The sequence below is a fragment of the Bombus bifarius genome, unplaced genomic scaffold, assembly GCF_011952205.1.
Source record: "Bombus bifarius isolate JDL3187 unplaced genomic scaffold, Bbif_JDL3187 scf7180000008148, whole genome shotgun sequence".
Lineage (NCBI taxonomy): Eukaryota > Metazoa > Arthropoda > Insecta > Hymenoptera > Apidae > Bombus > Bombus bifarius.
In genome coordinates this window covers 155,278-182,240 of record NW_022884475.1, presented here as the reverse complement: position 1 = coordinate 182,240, position 26,963 = coordinate 155,278, and the positions used below count along the sequence as shown (strand labels likewise).

General features: G+C 43.0%; 1 protein-coding gene across 1 annotated transcript in view; it reads left to right on the top strand.

Moving 5' to 3' along the window:
- Nucleotides 1–1,364: 1,364 nt before the first annotated feature.
- Nucleotides 1,365–26,963, top strand: part of LOC117208632 (homeobox protein homothorax-like) — a 73,573-nt gene continuing 47,974 nt past the window's right edge. The window contains exons 1-3 of the mRNA XM_033449892.1: nt 1,365–3,558; nt 16,011–16,270; nt 25,788–25,929. Coding sequence (XP_033305783.1) covers nt 3,544–3,558; nt 16,011–16,270; nt 25,788–25,929 — 417 coding nt within the window. The 5' untranslated portion in view covers nt 1,365–3,543. The remainder of the gene's footprint in view (nt 3,559–16,010; nt 16,271–25,787; nt 25,930–26,963) is intronic.

The following is a 26,963-nucleotide window of genomic DNA, read 5'->3' as shown; positions in this document are numbered from 1 at the left end:
GTGACAGCCGCCTCTCTGCCCTCCGCCGCCTCCGCCGCCTCCTGTCGCTATTACTCACCCAACGCCGAATACCATTCAAAGTTCGAAACCGCACGTTCGCGACCCAATTCCTGCGTGGAGTCAGCTGTTCGTTCGGTTCATTCAAAGCTCGATCGACCGCCGCCGCCGGCTGGCCGTCCCGCGACCAGACGCGTTGAATTAATAACCAGGGAATAATAAAAAGGAAAAAAACAGAGAAGAAAAGAGAAAAAAAGTAGCGAGAGAGAAAAAAAGAAAGGAAAAGAAAAGAGAAAAAAGAAGAACGATAAAACGAAACGATGTTTAACGCGCGAAAGTCGAGGGCTTTCCAACCTCTCGCCCTACTGCGGCTCTAACACCCCTTCTGCCCGAGCAATGAAATATGGCATCGAGCCGAGAATGACAGCGTCGATACGCGCTGGTCGATTCTGTAAATTCGTCGAGTCTTCGAACGCGTTCCAACGGGTCCGTCCGACGGCCGGCATTTAGCCGAGCCTCGTTATTTGTCAGGATCATCGGCTGCGTTATTTAAGACGTCGAGCTAGCGCGACGAATTCCTTGCCAAGAGACGCGCTCCTATCTCCGCGGCTATTCTACTATTTCTGGCGCGATATACGCGCACCGGCTTCCTCGCCTTGGCAGAGTCGAACGAGAAATGTCGAGTGTTCCTCGACTGTCCGTTAGAACAATACGAAGAGCGCGCGGAAGTTGAGCGATGGCGTTAAGATTCGTAGGACTCTCCGGCAAGCGATTAGAAGAAACTGCCTAGCTCGCCTCGACACTCTCGTTTACTGGTGGTAACCATAGGTTAGTCGTGGAATATATTCTTTATCACACACGGTTGGATTCGTTCAACGTCAATGATACAGTCGCGATTCCTACAAACGAATGCAGGAACATACATAGAAGGCTATCACTTGTTCGTCGTTTCACGGACACGGGTAGAACGGTACGCTTGTTCCGTTGGCTTCGTACAATCTTCGTGCATCACATCGAACGCGTAACAAGATTCTACCGTGAACGATAGAAACCTGGATACAGAGCGGAGAGCGTGATAGAAGCGTCTAGTTTAACCGATACGGGCTTTCCTCTGTGCGAGAAGGTAAAAGCGGAACAACGCATTCTCGTGTACGACAGCGTCGTCCTCGTCCTCGTGTTCGTCGGCCTCTCGTCTCGTTCGTCGTCGTCGTCGTCCGTCGGCGGTCTCGTTGGTAGTGGTGTAGCGATGGCGGAGAATCCCGTGGTTCACGGTTTCGCCGGCGCGGCGCTACTTTCGTGGGCCGGTGGTAGGGAGATGGGCGGGACCAGAGGACGCATTGGCCGCGTTCGATGGGCGTGACTGCGCGCCTCCCACTCCTTCGTGTAGCACGGCGCTGATTGACAGTTAGCGAACGACTGCGGACGGCGCAGGATCTAAAACCGCGCTAGGCGCTGCTCTCCACGCTCGCTCGCTCGCTCTGCTCTTCTCTTACCCGTGGATCTACCCGGTGCTTTTTCGTGGGGGAAGAACTCGAAACACGCATATTCCCGTGGTTGCCTTTGCCTGCCGGCCCGCGCGCAACATATACACCAACCTTCCACCTTCTGTCCGCCGGAGTTACGAGTGGCACACGCAGTAGTAGTTACGGTAAGGGAGGTGGGTCGGACGCCGTCTCGCGGACAGCTCTCTCGCGCGTCACCTCTTCTCTCACTCCTCTGCGTGACCGGTTCGTTCGTTCAGTAATCGCCGCGAGGAGGAACGCGCTTCTTCTTCCGCCGCGAACTCTCCGTCGACAACGCGTATTCCGCACCGTTTCTCCACCTTGTCGCGTGGAGAATATTGCCGCTGGTACGAACCGCGAATCGCTCGGTGTGTCTATTCGTTTATCATCGTAAAACAACGGGCAACCACAGATATGTAATTTGGCGCGCGGTATCGCAATATTCGCAAACAAAGAGAGAGAGAGATACATCGTTGCAACGCCGATACCGCCGCACCACCGACGCTCGACTTTTCGTTCGTGTCGCGCGAATACGCGACGACGAACGAACTCGGCTACCACGAATCATCCGATTTAACCACAGTGGACTGTTGTTTGTCGCGCTTGTGCGATCTATGCACGGGAACCTTTCTGCTTGACCAATTCAACGACAGCCCGTCGTCATCGTCCGACAGAATTATCGCGAAAGTAATATTATCCGTATATCGGGCAGATATCTTGATTTCTTTGTTTCGTGCACAAGTTTTGAAGCAACAGTGTGACGCGCGCGCGATCAACGGCCACGCGAGTTAAGCCGTCCGCTCGTGTGCTCCGCTCGATTTCCCTATCTCCTTTCGTTGGAATGAAACTCCAACGACAGCCTTGATTTCGCGCCAATACTCCAACGACTACATCGTAACGAAGGATGTAAACGTGTTCCGGCAGTGACGTATGCAAATCTTTCCGGTGTTTACCCGTGTCGTTTTATCTGTGAAAACAATAATAATCAGTGCAGCCGAGAATTGCTGTCCGACGGCCGACGTGATAAACCGTGTGTCGATTCTGAGCAGACAGCAGCGACGCAGCAGCAACAGCGATAATATCCGTGACAACTAGAGATCAAGTGATACGTCGTGGTGATACAAATCAGTTTTCAGTAGAAACGTGATCGTGAATCTTTGTCCGTCGGGAAACAGAAATAATCTGTTGTTTCGTGTCGTATATCGGTGAAGTTTCATTTATCCGTCTTTGATATCGTCGACCAAGAGAAACTTATTCCACACTATCGTCGAATATCCGCAAACTTAACATAAATAATAGCGTCGAACAGAGAATCTATGAAAGACCACGTGTTGGAAAAAGCGGACTAACTCGAGCGTATAATGTGGCGAAACTGACGCTACGAAGAGACACGCTCCGTGGGTGCTTGTTTTGGTTTGTGAGTATCAACGGAACATCCGGCGGTGTGACCGCGACGATGAGGAAGCACGTGTGTCCGGCCGTAGCCGTAGTCCTGCTGCAGCGTTCAATCGCGCGTGCTGAGCTCTGCTGACGCTCGCCCCGATTTCTCGCCATCATACAGTTTCTCGTGTCGCCGGTCGACTCGGATCCGGGGATCGTCGAGGACCGACGGAGCCAACAGCACACGTTAATAGTGGTTCAAGTGCAGTAGAACAATCGCCAAGTGCTGTGGGCCCGTTTTATTGCAAACCGTCGGCCGCGTTTCACCGTTGGACAATACTACGATCCATTATCGTGACGTGACGAAGCTAAGAAACAGAAATTTGGAAGCCGATAGCGAATTACTCGAGAACGGACGTTTGCTGGCGACGGTCTAGCGTCGTTCTCTCTTGGTCGTTCTGTGCGTTCGACGAAGGCAATAATCCGCGAGTCCTCTGAGTGTGACGAACGGGAAACGGGCAAACCGATCGCCCCGATAAGGCGAATCGAAAAGTGGGGAAACCAGTGTGTGTGAAGTGTTCGAGGTTACTTGCTTATACTGTGGGAAAATACAGCCGCTACGGTGGCTCAGCACGCAGAGTTCCCCGGCGCGGCCAGGGCGTTCATGGCGCAGCCAAGGGTACGTCGATTTATCGATGATTTTACTATGTTCAGATCACGCGTATTTACCTACTCGATCAGAACTCGATGAAAAACTTAGGTGCGTGGTTAGGAATAAAAAGAGCTCGCGAGTGAACCGCGGTACGCGATTCGTGGATAATTGTTGCCTTGCGTAATGTGATTTATAGTTCCGTACGATTCTAGGTGTTCGCTATGTAGGTATCTAAATAATAGCCGCAATACGCATGAACTTGAAAATCGTTGGCCGCCAATAGGTGCGCGGCTACGACCTTACCCTAGCGATCGACCGGAGATTTCGACGCTCAAGGGACTATAAATCTTTCGTATAGCGTAGCGTCCAGATAAATTTACCTTGTGACGTAACCGTTTGGGCATAGGATATTCGTTTGTAAGAGACGTGACAGTGTAGGTTTCGAGGTGCACTCGCAGAATCCCGTGAAAGTGGTCCATAGATCGGGTTAAAACGAGTTCGTAACCGGCAACAGGACGCGTCGTATCGTACGCGTCGTATCGTACGCGTCGTATCGTACGCGTCGTATCGTACGCGTCGATACTCTGGCCAGACGATTCCTGCGCTACTCGAACTGGTCTCCATAGGACTTTGTTGTTTAACTGGGGCTTCGGTGTAATCGAGCAACTTCGAAGCTCGAGGCTCAGTAGGTTCACGTAGGCAAAATCGTGGTAGGTAGCAGCACTCGAAGGGCGTCTCGAGGGATCGATTCATAAGCGTGTAATTTTATTCCCGACTCTTTCCACCTATATCTCCGTTGTAGCAGTGAAATCGACAAAATTTTTTCTGACGGAGTAGAAAATCGTAATTGCTTAGAAATTGGTAATACTCGCGAGACAAACAGTATATTTAGGAGAAACTAGGAAAATCTGTCGTTTGTCGAGCAAAACGGGTCGCGTGCAAGTGTAGTGTCGTCGATCCGGAATCCGTGTTCAAGTGGTCCGTTCCAGAGAAACTCTCTCGAGGTAGACAACCCGAAATTATCATTTTACGTGAATATCGTGCACGGCTGGATTGACATGCCATCGAGATGCACGAATCGATATGTGAGAGCGTCTGTTGGACGCCCGCGGATAGCCGCCGTTCGAGGAATTGATTACGATTCTTGTCGTCGACTGGAATTTTGTTCACGCGACGATCATTCCGACCCATTGCTCGCTGTGGATAGTATTCCCCTTGATTTTCACTTGGCGGCAGTCTCGAAACTGGCTGGCGCTGGTCTTCACTGTCCGTCGGACGTGAAACTGCGTCCACTCTGCCAGATGTCCTCTCCTTTTATACCTCGACTTTTATGTCTCCCTATGGGAAACCTCTCGAACCTTTTCAACGAACGTAGGAATTTCCTTCGCTATAGAACCGTATTTTTAGGGAAAATCAGTGAAAACCTTAGGATTTTTGGAGTAAAATTTCCACCGTGATTTACGAGAAGTTTCTTCTATCGTGAGATCTTATTTTTAGTGAAAATTAGTGGAAATAATTAGTGGAATTTTCGCGACAAAGTTTTAACCAATCTGATAGAACCTTCCATCGTTGTGACATTTTATTTTCAAGGAAAATTAGTGGAGATAATCGGTAGAATTTTTCCTGCGAGATTTAAACCTATATGATAGAACTTTGTTTGATAGCGAAATTTTATTTTGAGTGAAAATTAGAGAAAATAACGTGGAGAATTTTTGAGCTAGAGTTTAAAGTATCGTTCCGTGGCCTATAATTGGTAGAAATTTCTTTCATCATGAAATATTACTTTTAGTGAGAATACCGGAAAATAACCAGTAGGATACCTGGAGCAAAATCTGAATCGTGGTTTAATCTATTCCATAAATTCCCATTTGTTGAAATGAATATTCCGAGATAATAGTACAATTTGAAGAACTCTTTGGAAGAAAGACATCCAAGTTCGTCTGCGAGTATTTCATTAACGTTCCATTCATGCAGCGTTTAACGCACGAAAATGGCTATCGTTAAGAAAGAAAAGGTTTCCCTTAGAACGATAGCACCAGATGTCGAGATAAAATTTATCAGCGGGTACGTCTAGTCGATCATCGTGTCATGATTTCGTCTAGCATAATGTTACTACTTTTGTAAAGGGTTAATCGGTCAGATTTTCTCTGACGTTTCTCAAATTCCAGCGACGATTACGGTTTTATCGGACACGGCCAAGTGAAAACGGTATCGGTGTCGATAAAGAGCTTTACGAGATCGTCGATAAGCGACGATTGCTCGCGTGCCGGTCGATTTTCAAGTGACGGAACTTACCTCTCGTTCAGATTCTACCGTCGGTCTCCTCTTCCCTGTCAGTATCGTATCTCGACAAAGTGCTTCTGTCGATTTTCCATGTGTCCAATCAGTAGACGTTGCTTATCGAGCTAAATATTTCCTTTTTAACGCTATCGCTCCATAATTTCCCCCTTTTATCCAGCGTTTTTGCGCAAAATTGCTTTGTACGAAATATCGTCTTACGTAAAAGTGGTTCAGAAATCGGACGTCTTCGAGACATTCGACACGTTTCGAATATTTGAAACGGCGATCGATATTTATTGTGTAATATTTGTGTGGCTCGCTTTGTGAATGCCAGGGTTCTTCGAAAAGTGAATATTAATCAAAAATTTGTGCCACGTTTCGATAATAGATCATAGTTTGAACAGTGGCGTTTGGAAAAAGCGGCAGTGAGTCGTCTCGAATGCATAATTCGAAATTCGACATCGGACACAGCCGGTTGTGTCTGAGCAATTTCGTGGACGAGGAGACGAATGAATTCTCATGTATACGCGAGCAAGGTGAGGTTAGTTTCCGTAAAGTACGAGCGAACGATTTGTTAATATTGCAAATGTTACCTTGAGGCGTTTCGATTAGTCGTACATTATTCAGAAATATTATTTGAGCAAAAGTATGTTTGATGTGTTCCGGTCTGAATTATGTATCCAGCATTCTAATATATTAATTCGATAGAAAACTTCACCTAGAAGGCGCACCGATATTCCAAGTACGAGTAGAAGGAACGTTCTTTATTAATCTCTCTGACGCATTCGTGCTTCATAAACCTTTCATAACCCGTAATATGATCACAGCTTGGAACATTTAGTAAAAATTCAAGTCGATTCGAGTCAAAATTCAATTCGACATTTGTATTACTGTATTCGTCTTTCGTTTCAAACACTGTTAAAAGGAAATATATATTTTCGACTTGTCCGCCGCCATCTTGGTCATCACTGACCGCCTCCACTAACTTTAATTAAGCCGTACACACCACGTTGCCACTTATATCCGTCAAACCGCGACCCTGATCGATACCAGAAAAAAACTACCCTAGCATCGAGTGTACACGAGAGAGTACACTCTAGCTCAAACATCATTGCAACTCTGTTACGCAATCTGTTTGTCTTTCGAATCGCGAAAAATGATCCACTTCGAACTAGCGATCGAAACATTCGATGAAATCTCTTCTTCCATCAGCCATCGACTTTTGCTACACAACCGACGACCCAAATATCTTTGAAATTCAAAAAAATGTCGACAAAAAATGCTAAAAGATGCATCGAATTCACGGTATCCGAATGTCTAATCAGATGTTTTACGTATTGTTAAAGTACGATTGTAACGGTTAAACTAACTTTGCCATCGAGAAGAACGCAAGAAACGATAAAAATCGCGATGGTGATGTCGACACGGAGGACGGAAGCAGAAGGGGAGGCTTCTGTGCGTTTAATTGCGAGTCGGGCGAGCGTGGAAATAATGAGAGCCGCGGATTGGCTGGTTGTACGAAATAATACGGTGCATCGACGTGGCGTCTCAATCGCTTATCTTATGGCTGTGCACGTTTTACCGCTCAATTTTCCTTCACTGCTCCTTGCTCGAAATTGCCAAGATACCAAGATGCGTGCATGCACAGGTTTCGCGTGCGAATCGCTCTTTTCGTTCCATCGCCGAGCTCCGAATACCGCGTAAACGCAATTCGTGCGTTGCATCCGGGTCTATCGAGCTTATCCTGTCATATTAAACCAGTTCGTCGGTAATTTTATTGCGTATGCTTCCTCAAGTCGTGGCAGCGACGCTGTTGCCGTGATTAATGCGCACGAGACTTACAACGTTCCGACGAAATGAATTCTCTTTTTTTTTTTTTTCCTTTCTTTCTCTTTCCCCTTTTGGTTGTTTCTGGAAAAAATCGCCAGCCAGAGGGGAATTTCGAAAGTGTTTCGTCAATATGTTCGTGAATTTCGTGTTTTGGCGAATCGGTGCGCGCCGGTGTGCCGAGCGTTTTCGGGATTAAAAATTCCAAGGTTCGGTGAATAGCTGCGACGAGCGCGGATTTTTGTCCACGCGGTGGCGAACGAACCGTGATTATGTATTTATGGGTATCCATCAATCACTTTCGCTCTCCCGATCGCCGCGGATATCGGCCTTTAGCCTGTGGATTAAAGTCGTATCGATTTCTCGCGCGTTCCATTCGCTGCCCTCGACCAGGCGATATTTTTTTGTCCTCCTTTTTTCTTTTTTCGCCAGGTTTCTGTAGGTTTTTCGACGGACCCCCTTCTGGTAACGGTATACGGGTCGGAGGAAAACGTTCGGCTGTTGAAAAAGAAAGTTATCGAGGGATTTCTGTCGCCTGACTGGTTATTTCGGAGTGAAATTTAGTGGGGGTCTCTAAATATCGTCTGCTTCCATGTGTCTTGCTTGGATGCCAGAAAATATTCCAGCAGATGTATACACCGTCCTGTCGTTTGTTTTCACCGTCGAAAAAATATTCAGGTCGCGGGAAAATTAAGAATATTGCGTTCTGTAGCATGTTCGGTTCTAAACATCAACGGGCGTCAGCTTGAATAATGCCCCTTCCTTGGAATTGTACCTGTACGTACTTGTAATTCTAATCCAGTTCTTGCTTCATTCTCAATTTCAGTTCTCTACTGATATATGTCAAAATTTCTTAATCGTAGGTACTGATTACTTTCGAGTAATCAGCCATTTTTTTTTCATTATGCCACAATCTTCGTTGCGAGATAGACATGCTTCATTGCTATCTCAAAGCGAGACGAAATTGCTCCACTTTTATTCTGCAATCTTTTCATTACAGACGGTATTCTTGAAATTGGAAGCGTTCATAATTTATAGAATATTTAGGCCAGTCTTTATTGCCATGAAATACGCATATAAAAATTTAGATATTTTGCTTAATTGTCTAAACTGTATCGTCGGAGAAAGCGCATCCTACACTTTTTTACATATAATTATTCGATTCTTAAGAACGTATCTGTACGTATTCCGCAGAGAAAAAAACCAATGTCTCGCGATAGTCGTCTCTATGACAAAGACAAAAAGCTCGATTAATCGATTTCCAATTTACCGCACTCTTTCGCGCTTCCAATTATTTCGAGCATCTTCGTAAGACGTTTTAATCTAAGCCCAGTTTCGTCCAGCAGGGTCGTAGTGGTGGTATCGCCGAATCTTGGAGCGATTCGAGGGCTAAAATCGACGAGCTCGTCGAAAAAGAGCGCGCGATAAAGCGGACGATGCACGATGCGCCCTTAAGATAGGCGAGGCACATGGCGTTGTCCCGATGCGTGCTTGTACGTCGCAATGTTTTCCAAATGTCGACATCAATCAGAAAGTAACGAACAGTCGCCGGGCCCTTTCTCTCTCTTTCTTTCTCCTCGCCTCCCTCCTCTCCTCACGACTTCTTTCTCCGTCCTGGAATCTCAGCCATGTTTCTGCGAGCCAAACGTACTCGATAACCGCGTCCTTTAGGCTCTATTCACAACTGGTTTCTGGCCCCGTATAAATTTCTCCGAGAGCGTGGCGCGATTAATAATCGATTTACTTGTGGAACGTGGCCCGAGCCGCTATCGATTTGAGCAAATTGCCCGAACGATCGCGCTCTGAAATCTGTCGTTTCGCCACGCGTTGCAAAGTTAGGCTACGTCGCGAATATCCGCAACTTGCAAACCTCTCGATTTTTAAGATTTCTTAGAATAATCCTGTTGTGCGTGAAAGTATTAGATTTAACTATCAAGAGTTTTGAAAATCGTACGTTTAGTGGTTGTTTTTATTTCGTTTCTTTCTGTCGCGTGGATTTTTTTTATATTTCTTCGTGCGATTAGAAGACGAATGAAATTTAAATTGGATTGGTGGAAGTAAAAGTGTTGGAAAACCTCACTCATCGGCCATGATTCGATTAATCCACCGCGCCATCATCGTCGCGAACTACAGCCACTTCTCCGAGGCGTTCGAATATCTATTTTACATTACGTTTCATCGCATTAGCGTCGGCCAGAAGTTTATACAAGCATTGCAACTAAGCCTGTAAGCTCATGTCATGTCGACGACCCGCAGGGTAGCCTGCACGTTAATATAGGACACCAGCACACCATACGACCACCTTTCGAAATGTTTCCGTCCAACGGAACCCGTTTTTATCTTTTTTCAATTCTGACTAAACTTCAGCAACGTGCAAACATTTTCAGTCGGACAAACTTTTCTTTCTTGCATTTTCATATTATCAACAATTTCATAGCGCATACATAATGGTTACTGATAATGATTATTGATATCGTAACGGTGTGTATAATACTCTAATTCACTATTTATACGAAAACGTATTTATGGGAACAGTAACTTTCTTCTACGAATACATCTTCATTTCTAACGTAACTAAAAATACACTTTTTATCCGTCATTAAAATTTTAAGTTCAAAGTTTAACGTTTATTTCCACGTACTGTTCGTTTAAACAAATTATTGTTTCTTCTTATTATTAAGCCTTTTTATCGCACACAAGCTCGAAAGCATAACATTTGCGTGAACAGAAATATTTAAATAATTGAATGAACTTAACAGCGAGTACACTGAAGAAAGCTTGGAGCGTTACGTTATTATCCAGAGTTCTCAAAATCCCTCCGCTTACTGGCGATGAAAATTTTTTTCACGGCCATACGAGATTAATAGCCAAATGGGAATGGCTTCGATGTTTCTTGCCGGCGCGTTTATACCATTTTGAAATTGATTTCGACATGAAGGGTATGAAACCATACAGAGAGAAGGGCGAGGGAAGTAAGAGGGGGAGAAGGACCGCGATCGGGTTATTGGTGTTTACCTCGTCGGTTCGAAAAATTCGCCGGCGGCTGCTCGTCGATCACCGGCTAATTTTCGGGGTCCTCTGGCTGGGTGATCCGCCATTCCCGATGGATTTTCGTCGATTTATATTTCCGGTCGTGTCTATAATCGCGAGCAGCCGCGCGCGCGCGTTCACCGTATTGATCGTGAAAGAGAGGGTGCACACGCGTCTTCCGCGTCGTGCCCCTGCTCGCCCCCTTACTTCGTCCCCGGTGATTTATACCGTGGCGTTTAAGCACACTCGCCTTGACCTATCCGCTTGCAAATGAGCCACGTTTCTCGGACCACGGTGAATCCTCGAACCGGTCGATCCGATCGATCGGTTCCGTATGCCTCGTATCGACCATTCTAATGTGAATTCCATACTCGATGTGTTTGCCAGTCGAAACCAGTCGATTTTTGCAATTCCTTATGTATCCGTTTATGTATCTGCTCCCATTCTATAAAATAAACAAATGTATTTCAGTATCTACTTCCTAACGTATCATCTATTTTCTTACATGTCAATATTTGTCGGTTTCTCGTAATTATAAATTTCGATCAAATTTAATAACATTACACGTACGATATAGCGGTGTATTATGTTTTTAGGTGTACACGACGTTTTCTTCCTAAATTCCAACGGTGAAATCCTGTCTAATGATTCTTGCATGTAAGAGCGATCGTTTCTTCCGAATTTCTTAGGAATTTCAAGTACTTACAAAGGAGAAAATTTTTGCGTTTTGTTATCTTTGTCGAATTTCTAACGACACGTAGGCTATATTAACGTTATTCATTGGTGTACGTGATATTCTTTTGATAGATTCTTGCGGTGAAATCGTCTCTACGTTTCCGATCCAAGGATTCTTATTTTTTAGAATTTCTCGGGAATCTAACATATTCGAGAATCTCTTCATGCTTCTAAATGTTTCATCGAGTTTCCTAATATGTAATGCGTATGATATGTTAGTGTACGCTGTTTCGCGTTCCCAGTGTTCTTCTGTCTATCAAGAACTAATGATGATTTGATGTATTTCTTCGATCATATTTTTAGACATTTTAGTAATATCTACTTACTATAACACGTGTTTATAGAGATTCTACCGTTTAGTATAGGTACGCGATAGTCATCTATGTACTAAGAAAATTACGTCACCCTCGAAAGACGTTTTGATCCGGGAAACAAAGAAATATGCAAATGCCTATCCTCAATCAACGCTGTCGCAACGCAAACGTAGTGCACTAATAACGAGCATCGGGCAGCCTTTACCCATTTGCAATAACTCGTCTTATTTTCTTATTTTTCTACCTCTCTTATCGAGTATCGTTAAAATTTCCCGCTATGCGCATTTGTCGAATCGAGCGCGGCTCAGAAAAGTAAGCTCTTCAATCGCGTTATGAATATTTCATCGCGGCTGCAGCTGCGCACCGTGGAAATTCATGCCAAATAATTCGCCTCCAGGCATTCAGCGTCGTTTTACATCGGCGGAATTACCGCGTGAAAACATTTCTACGTTAACGCCAGATAAACTTCTGCATCTCGAGTCGCGAATCGACTCGCAGCGTTTTTTTCTTTCACGCTAACAATCGCCAACCAAGAAATTATCGTTTCAATTTTATTACGAAAAAATAAAGGAACAAGCGTTGATCATAACAGCGGGTAATTTAGCTAAAAAGTTGTGCTATCTTTCAAGTTCTTCGTAGGAAATAAAATCGTGGAACCCGGTATTGCTCCATTGCGATCAAGGCTTGAAGTTACCGCGTCCTCCGTTGCTCTCTCTCCCGTTTAAGATATTCTATACGATCGACTAGTGATATCTTCATAGCTTTGCTCTCCATGCTGTATTATTAGACGTTAGTCGTTTTTTCTTTATCCTTTTCTGACGATCGAATTCATTTTCCTTTGCAGCTTGCCGTATTTCATGAATTTCGGCGAGAATGGAAAGCTACGTATAGATCGATTCAGATTCGTTTTCCTCATATTTTATGTAGTTTCTTTTATGAAACGGGATTCTTGGTGCTGCTAACAGAGTCCTCGTAACATTTTACGATCAACGACGTAGTAATTATGCATATCTTTAACTTCGATTAAAAAATCCAACTTCGAAGATGGATAAATCATGCATCTATGACGTAGTATGCGTAGGAATTCTTCTTACGAATGGAAATATCAAAATATATTATACGTATCACTCTTATATCAAAAATGCACTTAAGGAAACGGTCAAGGAACTAAGGAAATATCGTTTCGAGTTTGCTCCACTCGATCGCAAACCGGACGACTGGCGTTGTTTTTACGATAATGCGGTGAAATCAGATGGCTCGTTCCGTCCTGCACGAAATATTTTGTACTCCAGTCTGTAACACATTCGATCGATAGTACTAGTCAAATTGAAAGCGCACGAAATAGAACTTTTTCAACGTTTCCATGTCATTTTTGCTAACGCTTACGATCAAAGATTCGCGATTTACCGTGTAAACTATATTCCTTTTGAAATCACGATAGCCGAAGAACAACCGTCGTTCATCCCCTCTTTCATTTTCTCTTTAACCTTCCTTCTTTCTTCTTTTCCATCTTCTTCTTCTTTCCTTTCTTCCTTTATTTCGTCGTTTTTCTTTCCGTCGCGAAATTACCAGCTCTCAAACTTGACGGTCGAGCCACGTAATTAGCAATAATAATCGCCTTGCTTTCGTTTCCGCGATATCGTGACAAGGTACATGCCGCGACGAGTCAAGAAAAATCATTGGCTTCCTTGTTCCTGATCGTTCCACGATCGAGATATCTTCGATACAAACTCGAGGAAACTTGCTGGCCGACGTTTCGCTGTCTCGTCCGTTTCACGTTCGTTTCTCGCACAAGCTCGTTTGCCGATATTCAGAAACTTCCTCGATTTTTTGCGCTCGAATAGCACGTCATTTACTGGCAAGTTAAGTAATTCCCTCGCACGATTCTCCGTTTAACGTTCAACGCTGATCTTCCCCGTAATCGACTCCGACTTCTGGAAGCTCCATTATGTTTCAGCGGCCAGGTTTCTAAATTCCCTTTGATTTATTTGATCGTTAATTTATTTTAGCGAACGGAATCTTTAATTCATGCTAACGTCCCGATCTCGCCATGTCTTAATTTTCTCCGCGAATTCCTCTCAAAATACGATTCCAGCGAAGCGCCTTCCACTCGATCAAATTTCAACGATTCCGCACACGCCACGTACCACGCACGCTTACGAAATTCATATTTCACGCGCGTCGCTATCGTCTAAAGGTTCGCTCCACTCATTCCACTTGCACCTCGAATTGCTTGATCGTGCGTTGCTTTCGCTTTCTAGCCATCTTGTACTATCCCCTACTCTATCACCTCTCTTCTTGGTCCATCAATATTGATTACTCATTCTACTTACGTATATTCTACTTACGTCCAGTCCAATGATAAGCTAAAAGAGAAAGAAAAAAAGGTGATAAAATAGATAGATGTAAGGAGAATAAAAAGAAGAGTAAAAAAAGACGCAGACAGAAACGCAGAAGAGGTTTCGCAATAAATTCCCAAGTGTCCCCCTCGGTATTTCTGTAACTCGGTGTATTTTCGATTGCGCGTACACCTCCCCGTTTGACGACGGTTGTCTCGCGGAGAGCGGAAATAAATTCCGCCTATTTTTGCGCGGAACAACCAGCATTCCATGGCTATGGCACTCGGAACAAGGACGGTCGAGTCTTCTATATTTAATGCATTAATAGCGCGAAATCGATGGATCCGGTTCGTTAAAGTTTACGACCGCCTTAACCTGTGACATTCGACTTTATCCTTCAATTATTTGTCACTGACACTCGTCGAATCGTAAGTTTCATAAAACTGTATCAAAGTCGAGCGTTGCTTAGATAAGCCAGAGATAAAGGTGTCTCGCTGTTGCTGTTCATTCGTGCCCTTGCTAATTAAAAGCGTATTAACAAACAATGTTGCTCGTTTTTCGTTAGAAGGTTCACTTACGTTCGTCTCGATATCTTAATCTACGCGAACTTATCGCGATTATCGCGAGCCGCTAAGGCGGGATAATAATGATGGCTGATAATGGAGGAGTAGCCGCTTCCGCGAAGTGGTATTTCAAAGCTCGCGTACGCGCTTCCGACGAAACAGAAACAGTCCATGAGTATATTAAACGACCTGCACACGATGATACGTACTGCAGTACCATCATCGATTTCTATCGATCCTGCGATAGTTGGATGATTATGTTTGGGTGTAATGGTATCGATGTATCGGTAGTAAAAATTACTTACATCGATAGAGGAATGAGTATGTAGTACATCTTTAATTGACTATCAGGGGAGACTTTATCGGGTCAGTTATCGCAGGTGACACGGAAATCTCGAGTATAGTAAACTTCTACTTATTTTTAGTTATCATCAAAATAAGTAGTTTATATAATAGAAATTTATTGGTCCTCTCTATTGTTTAGAATTTGTCGTTCACATACAGTCGATACGCTAAAATATCCATGCGTGCTTGATGTTTCGTATTTGCTTGAAATATAATTTTCCAATGTATAATTTTCCAATCTGTGGTCACAGTCATCTAACGGGTGATAATAAGGAATATTTATCAAAAATAAATTTTGGCTTATTCTTTCTTTCCTATTTGTATATTATAGCGTCACATAAAATCTACCGATCGCGAATATATAACGTAGCCTGGGTACATTTATGATTAACTAACAGAAGTTCACGTTCGGATACATGAATTCAATCGGCAGAAATTCATTGAATTGGACACGAATAGTTAATTGCGCTGTGTCTCTGTTTCCTATTAAATGGAAATAAAATATATACGAGTCTCGTTGCACGAAATCAATTCTAAGAATCGATTGGGATAGAAACGGTCAGTTATCGAAGTACTGCTATATCTAGCTAACGAACGACATCTAATTCCGATATAGTTTCAGGAAACCTCGTAAAACTAGAGAAGTCAATAAGAACAATATGCATCAGCGTGCGAAGGCTGCTTTAAACTGCGCGAGCACGTGATACCAACTAGTCTCGTAATTACGTTCGATTAACAACTTTTTCGAGCTGAATGAAACCGAGCGTCGCCTGTTTTAACCTCGTAACGCGTAAAACGATTCACTCGAGTTAAGAACGATGGTAAATTTCCTTCTGGTCGATACTGTTTGGCCGATGTAATTTTTTCGGTCGCCTCGAACATCTGCCAGCAGTCAAGGTGTGGGTCTCGCGCTAATTACGAGCACTGCGTTACGCGTTTACATATATACATATAGGGATATTCACACATATATACGTGTGTATAGGCGAATACATACGATCGATAATTCGTACTAATTTTTTTTTCTCGCTTTCTGGTGGTTTCAGTATGACGACGGCGGGCTGCACGGGAGTTACCTCGAGGGCGGAGGTGGCGGAGGTGGCGCAGGGCTGTACGATCCGCACGGGAGCGCCCGAGGTGTACCAGGTCTCCATCACAGTCCACACCTCGGAAGTATGGGACCTGCACATCCCCAGTATCCACCGCCTCCGCCGCAACCACCCCAACACGTTCTCGCGGCGGCAGCCGCGGCTGCAGCATCTGCGGTACCCGATGTCCACAAACGCGACAAGGACGCGATTTATGGGTGAGTTTGCCTCTTTACTCTCTGTTTTCTTTCTCTCGTCTCCACATTTTTCTATCTCTTTTCCCGGCTTGAAGATTTTTATTCTCATTATCCTTCTATTCGTTAGTGTTATGGAGTAGCGAAATACAAGTGGAAAATACAGACAGAAAGCGACGAATATTTTTATCATTATTATTGTCCACTTTCTGTACCTGTCATAAGATCCAGAATAGTAAAATATAAAGAGCATGGTAAGGTAATTCCATGTGACGAGTAGACGAAACTTCTTATTCTTTTATGTATATCATCGGTGTTTTCATTTTTCACTGAAATAAAATGGAATACGGAGAGCAAACAACAAATAAGTATTGATTTTTTATTTACTTTTATCGAGGCATAGGGCAGGTAGTAATAAAATGAAGTAAAAAGAGTGTAAAGTGTAAATGATTTTTCTCAGTCTCGAATATTTATACTTCTTTATTTTTTAATTTTTCGCGAGATATAGAATTATAAAACGAACTGTAAGAATAAATGACAAGGTGTATTGCGGCCGCAATGATGAAATCTAACCATATAGTATAGAGTATAATAACAGGCGAGTTAACGAATTACGTATAACGTTCAAGGATAATACACGTGACGGTGTGTTTGAATGATACGTATAGTTCTGTTACACGTATGGCTAGATGCAATAATATGCGTAAGTAATATGAAAAAGATGCTTACATGATATAATAATCTTCGTTACTTGGACAAGTATAAGATACATAAGTATAAGAGTGTAATGAAAGAAGAACGGTGAACATGTAGAAACCAAACAATTATGCTGTAACATGTACAAATCGTTAAGTTCAGTACTAACGTTAAGTACTAACACATAGACGCGTTTATAAGTATTTAAAAAGGAAGAAATTTGTCGACAATAGTTAAATTAATCAAATTAATTTCCATTTAGAGTAATCATTTGATTTCCGAAAAGTTACACATATATCGTACATATTGCTATTAAAATTAAGAACTTCTCGGACAGTATGATCTACTAGCAGACTGTGAATTTTTACGCAAATTGATATTTTTATGGACACAAATAGAAAAGTAGGATCTAAGTGGGAATTCGTTTCGTTTACTTTACTTCGGATATTTTACACTTTATTTTTATCTTCGTCTATTATTTGCGATCTATGTACTGTCTATGTACATTTTCTACATCTTTAAATTTCTTATAAACATAAAAATTTGCAATCTATCGATCATTTTGCAAGCCCATTCATTGGTACTCGCCCCCAAAAGTCTCATTTTCTCAAAAAATAAAGAAGATTTTGTAATCCCCCCCCCCCCTAAAAGTATATAAATACCTAAATACTTGAATTATCGTTCGATAAGGATTTTCGTTATCAACCGGTAGAATTACAGGCAATTTGAAAACGTCTAGCAGGGAAGAGTGGTATTGCGTACGATTGCAACGATAAGAGTTCGAAGTCCATCGACGTGCACGAACCTTGGAGCGTCGCGCAATTAAAACGCGCGTTTAAAATCGGTCGAATTAAAATCCATTATCAGAAGGGGGTCGGTTAATACTTAGAGGCGACCGTTTAACGCCGGCACTCGTGTTAATACGCCCCTATCGGCATTAATCTGCTCGTAATTTCGCTATACATCGGCTGACATGGAGGAATGCAGCGTTACAATGGGGTTTGATAAATCGTAATGGACACGTGATTTACATGAAAATTCATGACGCGTTACGTGTTTATTTCTTTATTGCAACACCTTCTTCCCCTTCCTCTCTTTCTCTTTGCATATTCCTTGTCGTGTGTGCTTCTCACCGTGTTACTATCAAGAAACAAAACCTTCGTGCCGGTGTCAACTTTTAATATTCAACGCGTTCGGGTTTCTTGTCGCGTCGTGGAAGTTTCTTCTTCCATTGAACTTTCCTCCCCTCCTTCGACTACACGAATAAAATAAATTTCGAATGTGCACACGTACACGAGTCCCCGACCGATGATTCATGATCCAGCCAGCCAAATTCAGAGGATCCAGCGCCAGCGTCGTTCTTTTTCGTTCGCGAAACGAGGTCCAACTTTCGATCTTTCGCCATGCTGTCCGCTTTTCTCTTCGATATTACTTCTTACCGTGAGCGAAATTATCTTACGATCCTGCATTTCTTTCGCATTATACGCGTTTAATAGTTCGCGTGGCAAAGCGGCGTGGCCTAAAATTCTAGTCGCGTGTTTTCAATACGCACCAGCCCATTTTCCAGTAATAACATAATTCAGCATATAGTAATCGACATTCCTACTAAGGTATGCGCGTACGTGAATTTTTATACTCTCGGTAAAATTCCAAGCTGCTCTGAATCTCAAAGTTCAAGATTTCCCTCGATCTAAAATCTTGCAGATAAAAAACGTCGAAGCGAGTACGTTGATAAATGAAAGTAACGGAACGCGTAACGACAGAATACGATTTATGAAAGGTACTCGATATCAACTTTGGGAAGCGAGTGTAAAATAACTTTAGCTTTAGCTCGTATCGAGAGACGCTTTCTACGACTCTCCCACCGAATGATTTCCCGTTTTTTCGTATCAACCGCGTTGGATTCGCAGCTCAGAAAAATAATAGCTAACCTTAATGGATTGCGCTTCGACTCTGGCAATGTATCGACGTATTTCAACAAAAAATAAATGAGAAGATTAATAAAAAGAGAAAAACATAGATCTACGCGTGAAAGGTGATTGAGGGAAACGATGGCGGAAGGTGGATATGGTGAGCAAACGCGTTTCGAGACTGTGCCTCGTGCCACGCTCCCAGCAGGCTCTGAAACTCGTCAATTGGCCGTTTTACGAAGCGGCTCGGTCGTGTTCCGTGTGATTTATAGCCGCGAGATGGCCCGATTTCTGGTATACATCCTAGAACGGGAGCCTCATTATTTCGTGTACCCTGTAATTTGTCCACTCGTCGTGTGCCCTGGCCGCCGATCCCGAATGGATTCCAGCGCTTTCTCGCAACCGTCTCGGAGGGCCGTTACGGAGCGGCGTTTAGCCCCTTCTAAGCCGTTCATTTCCTTGCTCGTTGATAAACTCGTGTTTACAAACTGATCGTGTACGCTCGTCCAAGCCGATTGAGTCGTTCAGGTGAAATCGACCTGCTGCTGTTGTCTATACCGCTCTCATTCGCTACCGCGACTCGTCTCTGTCTTCGTTTAGACGTGGAAATTGTGGACGATTTATTTGGACATTGCGAAGACAGCGACCGGATCGTTGCCTTATTTGATAGTCTGTCTATTTTGGATGGACAGCGCGAGATTACAGAGGATAGTGGTGATTTAGGATGTAAAGTCGCGGAAAGCAATTGGTTAACCCTTTCGAGATTAACGCGAGAATACGTCACGCAAATTACCGGCCATGGTTAACGATAAAACATCTAATCCACGGCGCGTTAACGTACGTTCTCTGACAGGATATTAGAAATCTAATACGTTACAGTAGATAGTAAATCTAACACCTTGTCTCCACTTATTAAAATAAATTATTAATGCCCAATTAAATGCACTTTGCCGATCGAATCTACTTATCCGAACTTGAACGCCAATCATGTAATTTCCAACTATGCACATGAATTGTTTTTTACTCATTTGCACTCAAACAAGCGATCACCTGATAGTGCCAAATTAACAAACTACTCTCCCTTTGTTAATCTCCGATCGACGAAATTTCTATCAAATTTCTATCAAAAATTCTATTCGTTGAAGATGTTATCATGAACGGATCAACAGCGAATAAGAAGGGGGAAATGCAAAAAATTTATTCGAAACGAGCGTTGATTTTTGCTATGGTTTTACGGCTGCACGGCGATCGCACGAAAGAGTTTTACGTAAGTCTGGCAGGCAGACGTAACGCACAAGCGAATCTGCCAATCACGGCTGGGCTCGGATCCTTATGCAAGGAGCATGATTGGCCGAGTCATTTATGGATTAGACGTCTTACGCAAATCTCTCGTTCTCTCTCTTCGGCAGCACACCGCGGAACACACGTTTGGCGTTTGTCCGTCCCATGTTCGCTCAAAGTGCTTCGTGATTTCGTACGCTGAAGCACGGGACTGTGGTCCTGTTTAATATTCCATTTTTCTGATTGACGATAATTAGTGCATTAGAGTGACGTTTCAGCAGATGAGCGGCTAATGAATATTAATGCACTGTTTAATGGAATTGATCGGTGCGCGTCGGCTCTATGATTACATCACACGCGTTGCAGTTAGACAGCCACCCGGTAAAACAGGATCCCGAGGTTTTATTTCGGCGTCTAGCGTACGTGTCTGGCTTTTTTCCCTTGGCAAACGGTTAAAACACTTTTCGTGTTCGGAAAAATCCAGGTTTATTTATTTACCTGGTTATTAGCAATTATTACATTTATTTGGTTACATAGAAGTCCGTCAGTTTGATATCAGATACCAGTAGTGAAAAGTAGTGAACGGAGAGGCACAGGAGAGTTAAGAGGAATAGAAAAGACAAAAATGTGGACCATTAGTTTCTCGCTACATTAAAATCGATTTTAAATTCGATTTTAATATCGACAAGCGATAGTGTTTCATTAGAAAATGTTCGACGCTTGATAGCAGTTTCTTTTGAGGGAGCAAGGAAACAGCTGCAAAAACCACCTGTGGACATTTCGATGAACCACATTGAATAAGATCGCGGTTTTCGGGAAATATAATATCGCGATTGATTTTCAACCCGCCACCTTTATCTCTTATTATCGGCAACGCGCATTTCCGTTGTTTTTATTTAAGCTGCGATAAAATCAGCGTACAAGAGCAGATATGCGAAGCAGAGTTCACTTTCACCGGCGACGGTTTGCCGCCGCTTCGCTTTGTCGTGTTGCGAGGGTTGCATTTCGATATTTCAATTCGCCGTTGATGTTGATTAATACGTGTTGATAAACTTTCCTCGACGCGTAGGAATGCTAAACCATTAGGATACGTATATTCCTATTCAGTTTTCTCACGCGTTGCACGCGTCTAAAACTTTAAGGCCAGCTAGTGTTTGGAATATCGGAATGATAGAATTCTCAACCCTCTCTAATTACAAATTAATACGTTTACATGTAATCTTCTTCTAAAAAAATTTTTTCTGTACTCGGATATTTTCAATCCGCCATTCTATTGTCCAGTTTTATATACTGGAAAACACCGAATAACCAAATAACAATTCTTTTCCAAGTTTAATTCCTTCGTAGCTAGATAAAACTATCATCCAATTATCCAATATCATTCGCTGAAACCATACGAACTGAAAATAATTCGAAATGAATGTAACATCAAACGAAGAAACTTTTAATTTGCCACAGAAAATCTCCGTGATCCTCTCCATGGATTCACCTTTTACGCCCAATTAATACCGCGATTCGCCACGCTTAATAATAATCATGCTGCCTTAACCACTGTTACAGACGTTCCACAGAAAAACATGGGCGTAAAAAGCACGATGTTGACGAATCCCGGAATCGCTGTACCACCGAATAGTGTGTATCGTAACCGGCCGAATCACAGCGTGAAATTGCCGATGGCCGCATATAAAAAAGGGCTGGGTCGGCAAGGGCAAAAGGGGGTTCGGCGGGGACTAGGAATCGAGGGCGGAAACCACAAAACCGCAAATATCCTCCGCGTTCAACGGACAATCATATCATTACGTTCTGCGGTTCCGTCATTCTGACACCTCGTTCCGACCCGTCATTTGTCATCGACGTTGCACTTTGCTGCACCGCGACCGCTTAAGAAGCGTGCACCTCCATTCATAGCGGCGGTTTTCCTGATTGCACGAAAGACAAACCGCACGCCCCTTTTTAGAACCTGCTGAAACCGCTTTTAATTTTCCCCCGTACAAAAAAGAGGACGCTACTTTTATAATTCCTTTTTTTTCATGTTACAGTGGTTAGTACCTTTACTTTGTTATCTTTATGCTTTGGAGTATAAGCGTAATTGTTCGCGGATGTTCCAAGGTTGTTGTCCGTTAAACGGCTCGTTGTTCGATCGGATAAAAGTAGGAGTAGGTTTTATTGTTAGGTATTTGTGGTTGATCGGTGCGGCGAGATTGAACCTGTGACGATCAGGCCATATATGTGGTGAAAGTGATCGTTTATGTTGGTCCTTTTTGCGCTGCTTCGGTGTTTGTTAGGTTGTACGTTTATAACAGGTGGAAACCCGATATTTTTTTCCCAATACGCATTCAGAAGTAGACGTTTATTGAGCAATTACGCACAGTGCGGGCACGGTCTTGTATTAAGAATTACGCTTTTAATTAGCACGTTGTAAGTAGACCTGCTTCACGGTTCATTAAAATTCATAATACCCACCCTTCTGCGATCGTACAACGATCAAACTTCCAATTACGGAAACGACTGGTCCTAGGAAGTTCGACAGCCACGTATTTATGCATATACTTATGCATGTACGATATCATAAATCGCGAATACCACGATAATCGTTCTATCCATAATATCGCAAAACCGAGTGAGCTTCTTCAACCACACGGCACTAATTAAATCGATACAATCTTCCAGAGACGAAAAGAACGCCACTCTTTTCCCTCGGCGTCAATAAACACGCACATAGTTTAATTCCACTGTTTCACGAGTGACGGTAATGGTTCGTTGATACATGTTACGCAATAATTAAGCACGGCCGAGACAAGCCAACTTTTAACTTTGCTTTTCCTTCTGCGATTTACCAGTGTTCGTTCGGCCGTTTTGTTGGTATCCGTTGCGGTTAGGCTAATAGGTGAAAATAGAAATCCCTTTCGGGATACGATAGAAAACGCAGAACGAGTCGACAAATGGAGAGAAAATGGAGGGGTTTTTCTCTGTTTTTTCTCCGGTTTGGAATTAAAAACAGGATGGGACCGGGGTTTGAAAATACACGGAGGGCTTCGTGGTGGACGGAAGAAAAGAGAACGAAAGAGGGCACGAGGGAAGCTCGTTTTTTTTTGTCGGCTAGACGGTTCAGCTCGGCTCGGCTCGGCTCGCAGAGTCGTTGCTCGCGGCGGCTCCGCGTCAATTTGTCGAAATTCGTTCCGATTCGTTTTATGTCTGCCACGCCGCGAGACGCGACCCGCTACCATGCGTACACAATGCCTCTGCCCATAGTGCTACCACGTATCTTGGTTCCACCGTGTAGCCGTTTCGTCGACGATTCGTCTCGAGACCTCCCGAGGCCGCGTAAAAATTCGTTCATCTCTCTTTCGTTGGTAAGAAAGGTGGTAAGAAAGAGAAGAAGGTCGTTTTCGTGCTTTTCCCTTTTCTCTTCCTCTTTTTTCTTTTCTCTTCGCTATCCTTTGCCTGTGACCGCACCACCGAGAAATTGTTCGTTTCCCGCTGGGAATTGTTTGGCGATTAGAGCACGATAATTGAGCGATTAAGGCTGCTGCACGTTGTCAGGGTTTTCGGAAGAAATGCGGGCCCGTATCGTGCCTTCTGTGAAATTCTACTTGCTGGTAGGATATCGAACAATAACCATTCATATAATCTAGAAAATAATATCGTATATACTTGTATAGTTTTTGATAGCTATATACCTGATTAAGAAAGATATATACACGACGCGAGGAAACTCGCCGTCTTTTCAAATCAGAAAGAATTGTAAGTAATTAAAGAAGAACAGAAAATAATAAAAAAATAAATAATTTACGAGCGCACACATCAATAACTTAGCAAACGAGGTAGCATTATCCTTAGACTAACTCAGCGGTCATTTCCTTTTCCTCCGCTTTATTCATTTATTACGCACTACGTTTAAAAATACTAATAAGCCTTTCTTGCCTTAAGCTCGATCTTGCAATCAACTATTTACATATACGTTGTAAATCATAAGCCGAAAGGCTGTAAATCGTCACGGGTATATCTGTTTCTATTTTTTTCCTTCTCTTTTTTTTTATACAGATACACTCGTGTTGCGCGCACTTTAAATCAAGAGCTCGGTCCCTTCCCGGTTGCAACGTGTGGTTGCACCAGCATCGACTAATCTTATCTTATCCGGTGATCCTCCTAATGCCGCGGTTAACCGCGCTCGGTACGCAACACGCTTGAGAACACCATGGAAATATTCTTTTCGCCCCTTGATTCGAAATAAAAGCGTTTAGTGCAAGTACAACTTGCGGCGGATGTTCACGATCGCGTCGATACAAGAAACGGGATAATTAAGGCGCGAAATAGAAAACCTAAGGCGAGACTTTATGGCAACACGTCGATCGAACACCTTCGTTAATTGACGCGTTCTTCCATTCTCTTTTCTCTTTTCTTCGGTTTCTTTCAACGAGCGCGACGACGACATTCGTTTGCTCGCGGAGCAATCACTCAATTAGAAAAGCGTCGCCGGGAGAAGAAAAATATCGTCGCCCCTGGCGAAAAACCACGTGAATCGGCCACGAGCTACGTGTAAACGTCGATGGACTTATCGGACAACGCTCGTAAGAACGCTGGCCGTCGGACAGCGAAAGGATTCACCTTACGACTTTAACACGAACGAACGATTGTTATTTTTTGGTGAACGTTGATTGGCCTGCGAATCGAGTCGTTCTATAATCGGGAACTTCTATGTAATGAAATTAAAAATATTGATACAGGGCGATCAATTTTAGTCGTTTGTAGTTTCTGCAAATGTAAATATTGCCACCTAATGACAAAATCCGGAATCACTTAGTTGCCAAGTCAATATGAGACAACTTATTAAAAAAAAAAAAGAAAAGAGAAAGAAGAAACGATATATCTGTGGCAGGTAAAATGTTTCTCTTTATTATTATATTACTTTTTAATTTTATTTTTAATTTTATTTTAATTTTATTTTAATTTTATTTTAATTTTAAGATTTGAAATTCTTCGTGCATATTCGCGATGTTTTTATAAAGTATGTAAATAAAGTATTTTTTCATATACTTTTACTTCCTTTGTTACAAATTTTTCACCTTAGTCGTCGATAGTTATACCCGCGTAGTGTTAATCGCTAGTGTATTACGCTTACGTACAGTTTATTACGCTGATATCGCAAGTAAATAATTTAGATAAACAGAAAAAACACTCTAATCTCTATTATTTTATTACACAACGAAATACTTGTATTCCAGAAGTTATAGCTATTTTTGCCACCGAGGACAACACATTTTTCGTTTTTATCTAGTGACGCATTCAATAAGCGCCGCTTTCACCATTTCGTCGTTGTTTTCGCGGCTCTTATCTGCATCTTCGATAGTATTTAATCGCGTTTTAATCAAAGATATCGTTTTCCGTTCTACGGATAAATTTATTAGACGTTAAATACATGTCCATCTCCGTGTTCCTTCCTTTTACCAAAAGAAAGTCGACCAAATGAAAAGTCAAGCAGGAGTATTCAAAAGAAAAAAAAAGTCGCTCGAGAAATGAAACGAGTTTGTCGACAGTCATGGAGTTAATTAATACTTCGAAATCCTCTCATGAAATACATTTGCTTGAGTTCTGGTTGAATTGGTAGGTTGCAGGCATTTATCTCACCGTGGCTTTCTCTTGCTGTGTTACAGACACCCCTTGTTCCCGCTTCTTGCGTTGATTTTCGAGAAGTGCGAGCTGGCGACGTGTACGCCGCGTGAACCCGGCGTCGCGGGCGGTGACGTATGCTCGTCAGAAAGCTTCAACGAGGACATCGCTGTCTTCTCTAAACAGGTACGTGTCTCCAATTTATATTTTGAATATCCGACCGACATCGTATTGATAGCGTGGGGAAGTATATTTCTATTTTAAAGGTTCTATCCTTCTATCTATCTCTATTTTATTTATTTTATTTTAAATTTCTATTTTATTTCAAATTTCTATTTTATATAACAGAATTACGATATTGAAGTTCGTTTATTAATTACAAATCTCGATCTTATAATAGGTAACTTTATAAAACGTAATATAAATCAGTTTGGTTCCGAGTACAAAAACAGTAGAAAATCGAATAATCGTTTTCCTTTAAATTAAAGCTTCTCAAGAATAGTTGGACTTAGTTCGACAACATAAAGAATTAAAGTCAGTATAGACGAATTTCACGGGACTCCGAAATACTCTCGTCCTTCGTAATTCGAAAACTAGAAACAGCGGTCCACTCCCCTGGCTTCCTCAATCCTACCCAACAACATCGTCGTCGCTCAGATGCTTCGTGAGAGAATGTTCAAATGTAACCTCTCCTAGGTCTCTGAAAAGAGAAAGAAAAAGAAAGGGAGGAAGATTTGAAGCCGCTCTAAATGAGTCACGACTCTCTCGACACGTCCTTTCCTCTCCGACAACGAAATAGCGTTGCGCGGCCATGGATGTAACCCGTGGGATGTTTAGGGTCCAAAACAGCGCTGGCTCTCATCGTTGGGACTTATTTTTAGGAATTCCAGCGAGCCAGTCGACGACGAGTATCGAGCGAAGGATCGTTCAGAACCGCGTTCTTCGTGGTTGGCCGCGGCCAACCAACCGGAAGAAGACTCGTATTCACGTTGTTGTTCGCGCGGCATGCTCCTTTCCTCCTGCTTTCTCACTCTTCGTTCCTAGTTTTTCTCCCTTGGGTATTTCTGTCTTCGTCGACGTTTCTCACTCTGGTAACTCACCTGAGGCGAGTCCTGTCAAGGACACACGCGTAGGTAACCGGAGAACCTATACGCGAAATCATTTCGGCCTTTTAAAAACACACCGTTTCGCCATCTACGTTCCTTAGCCCAGGCCGACGA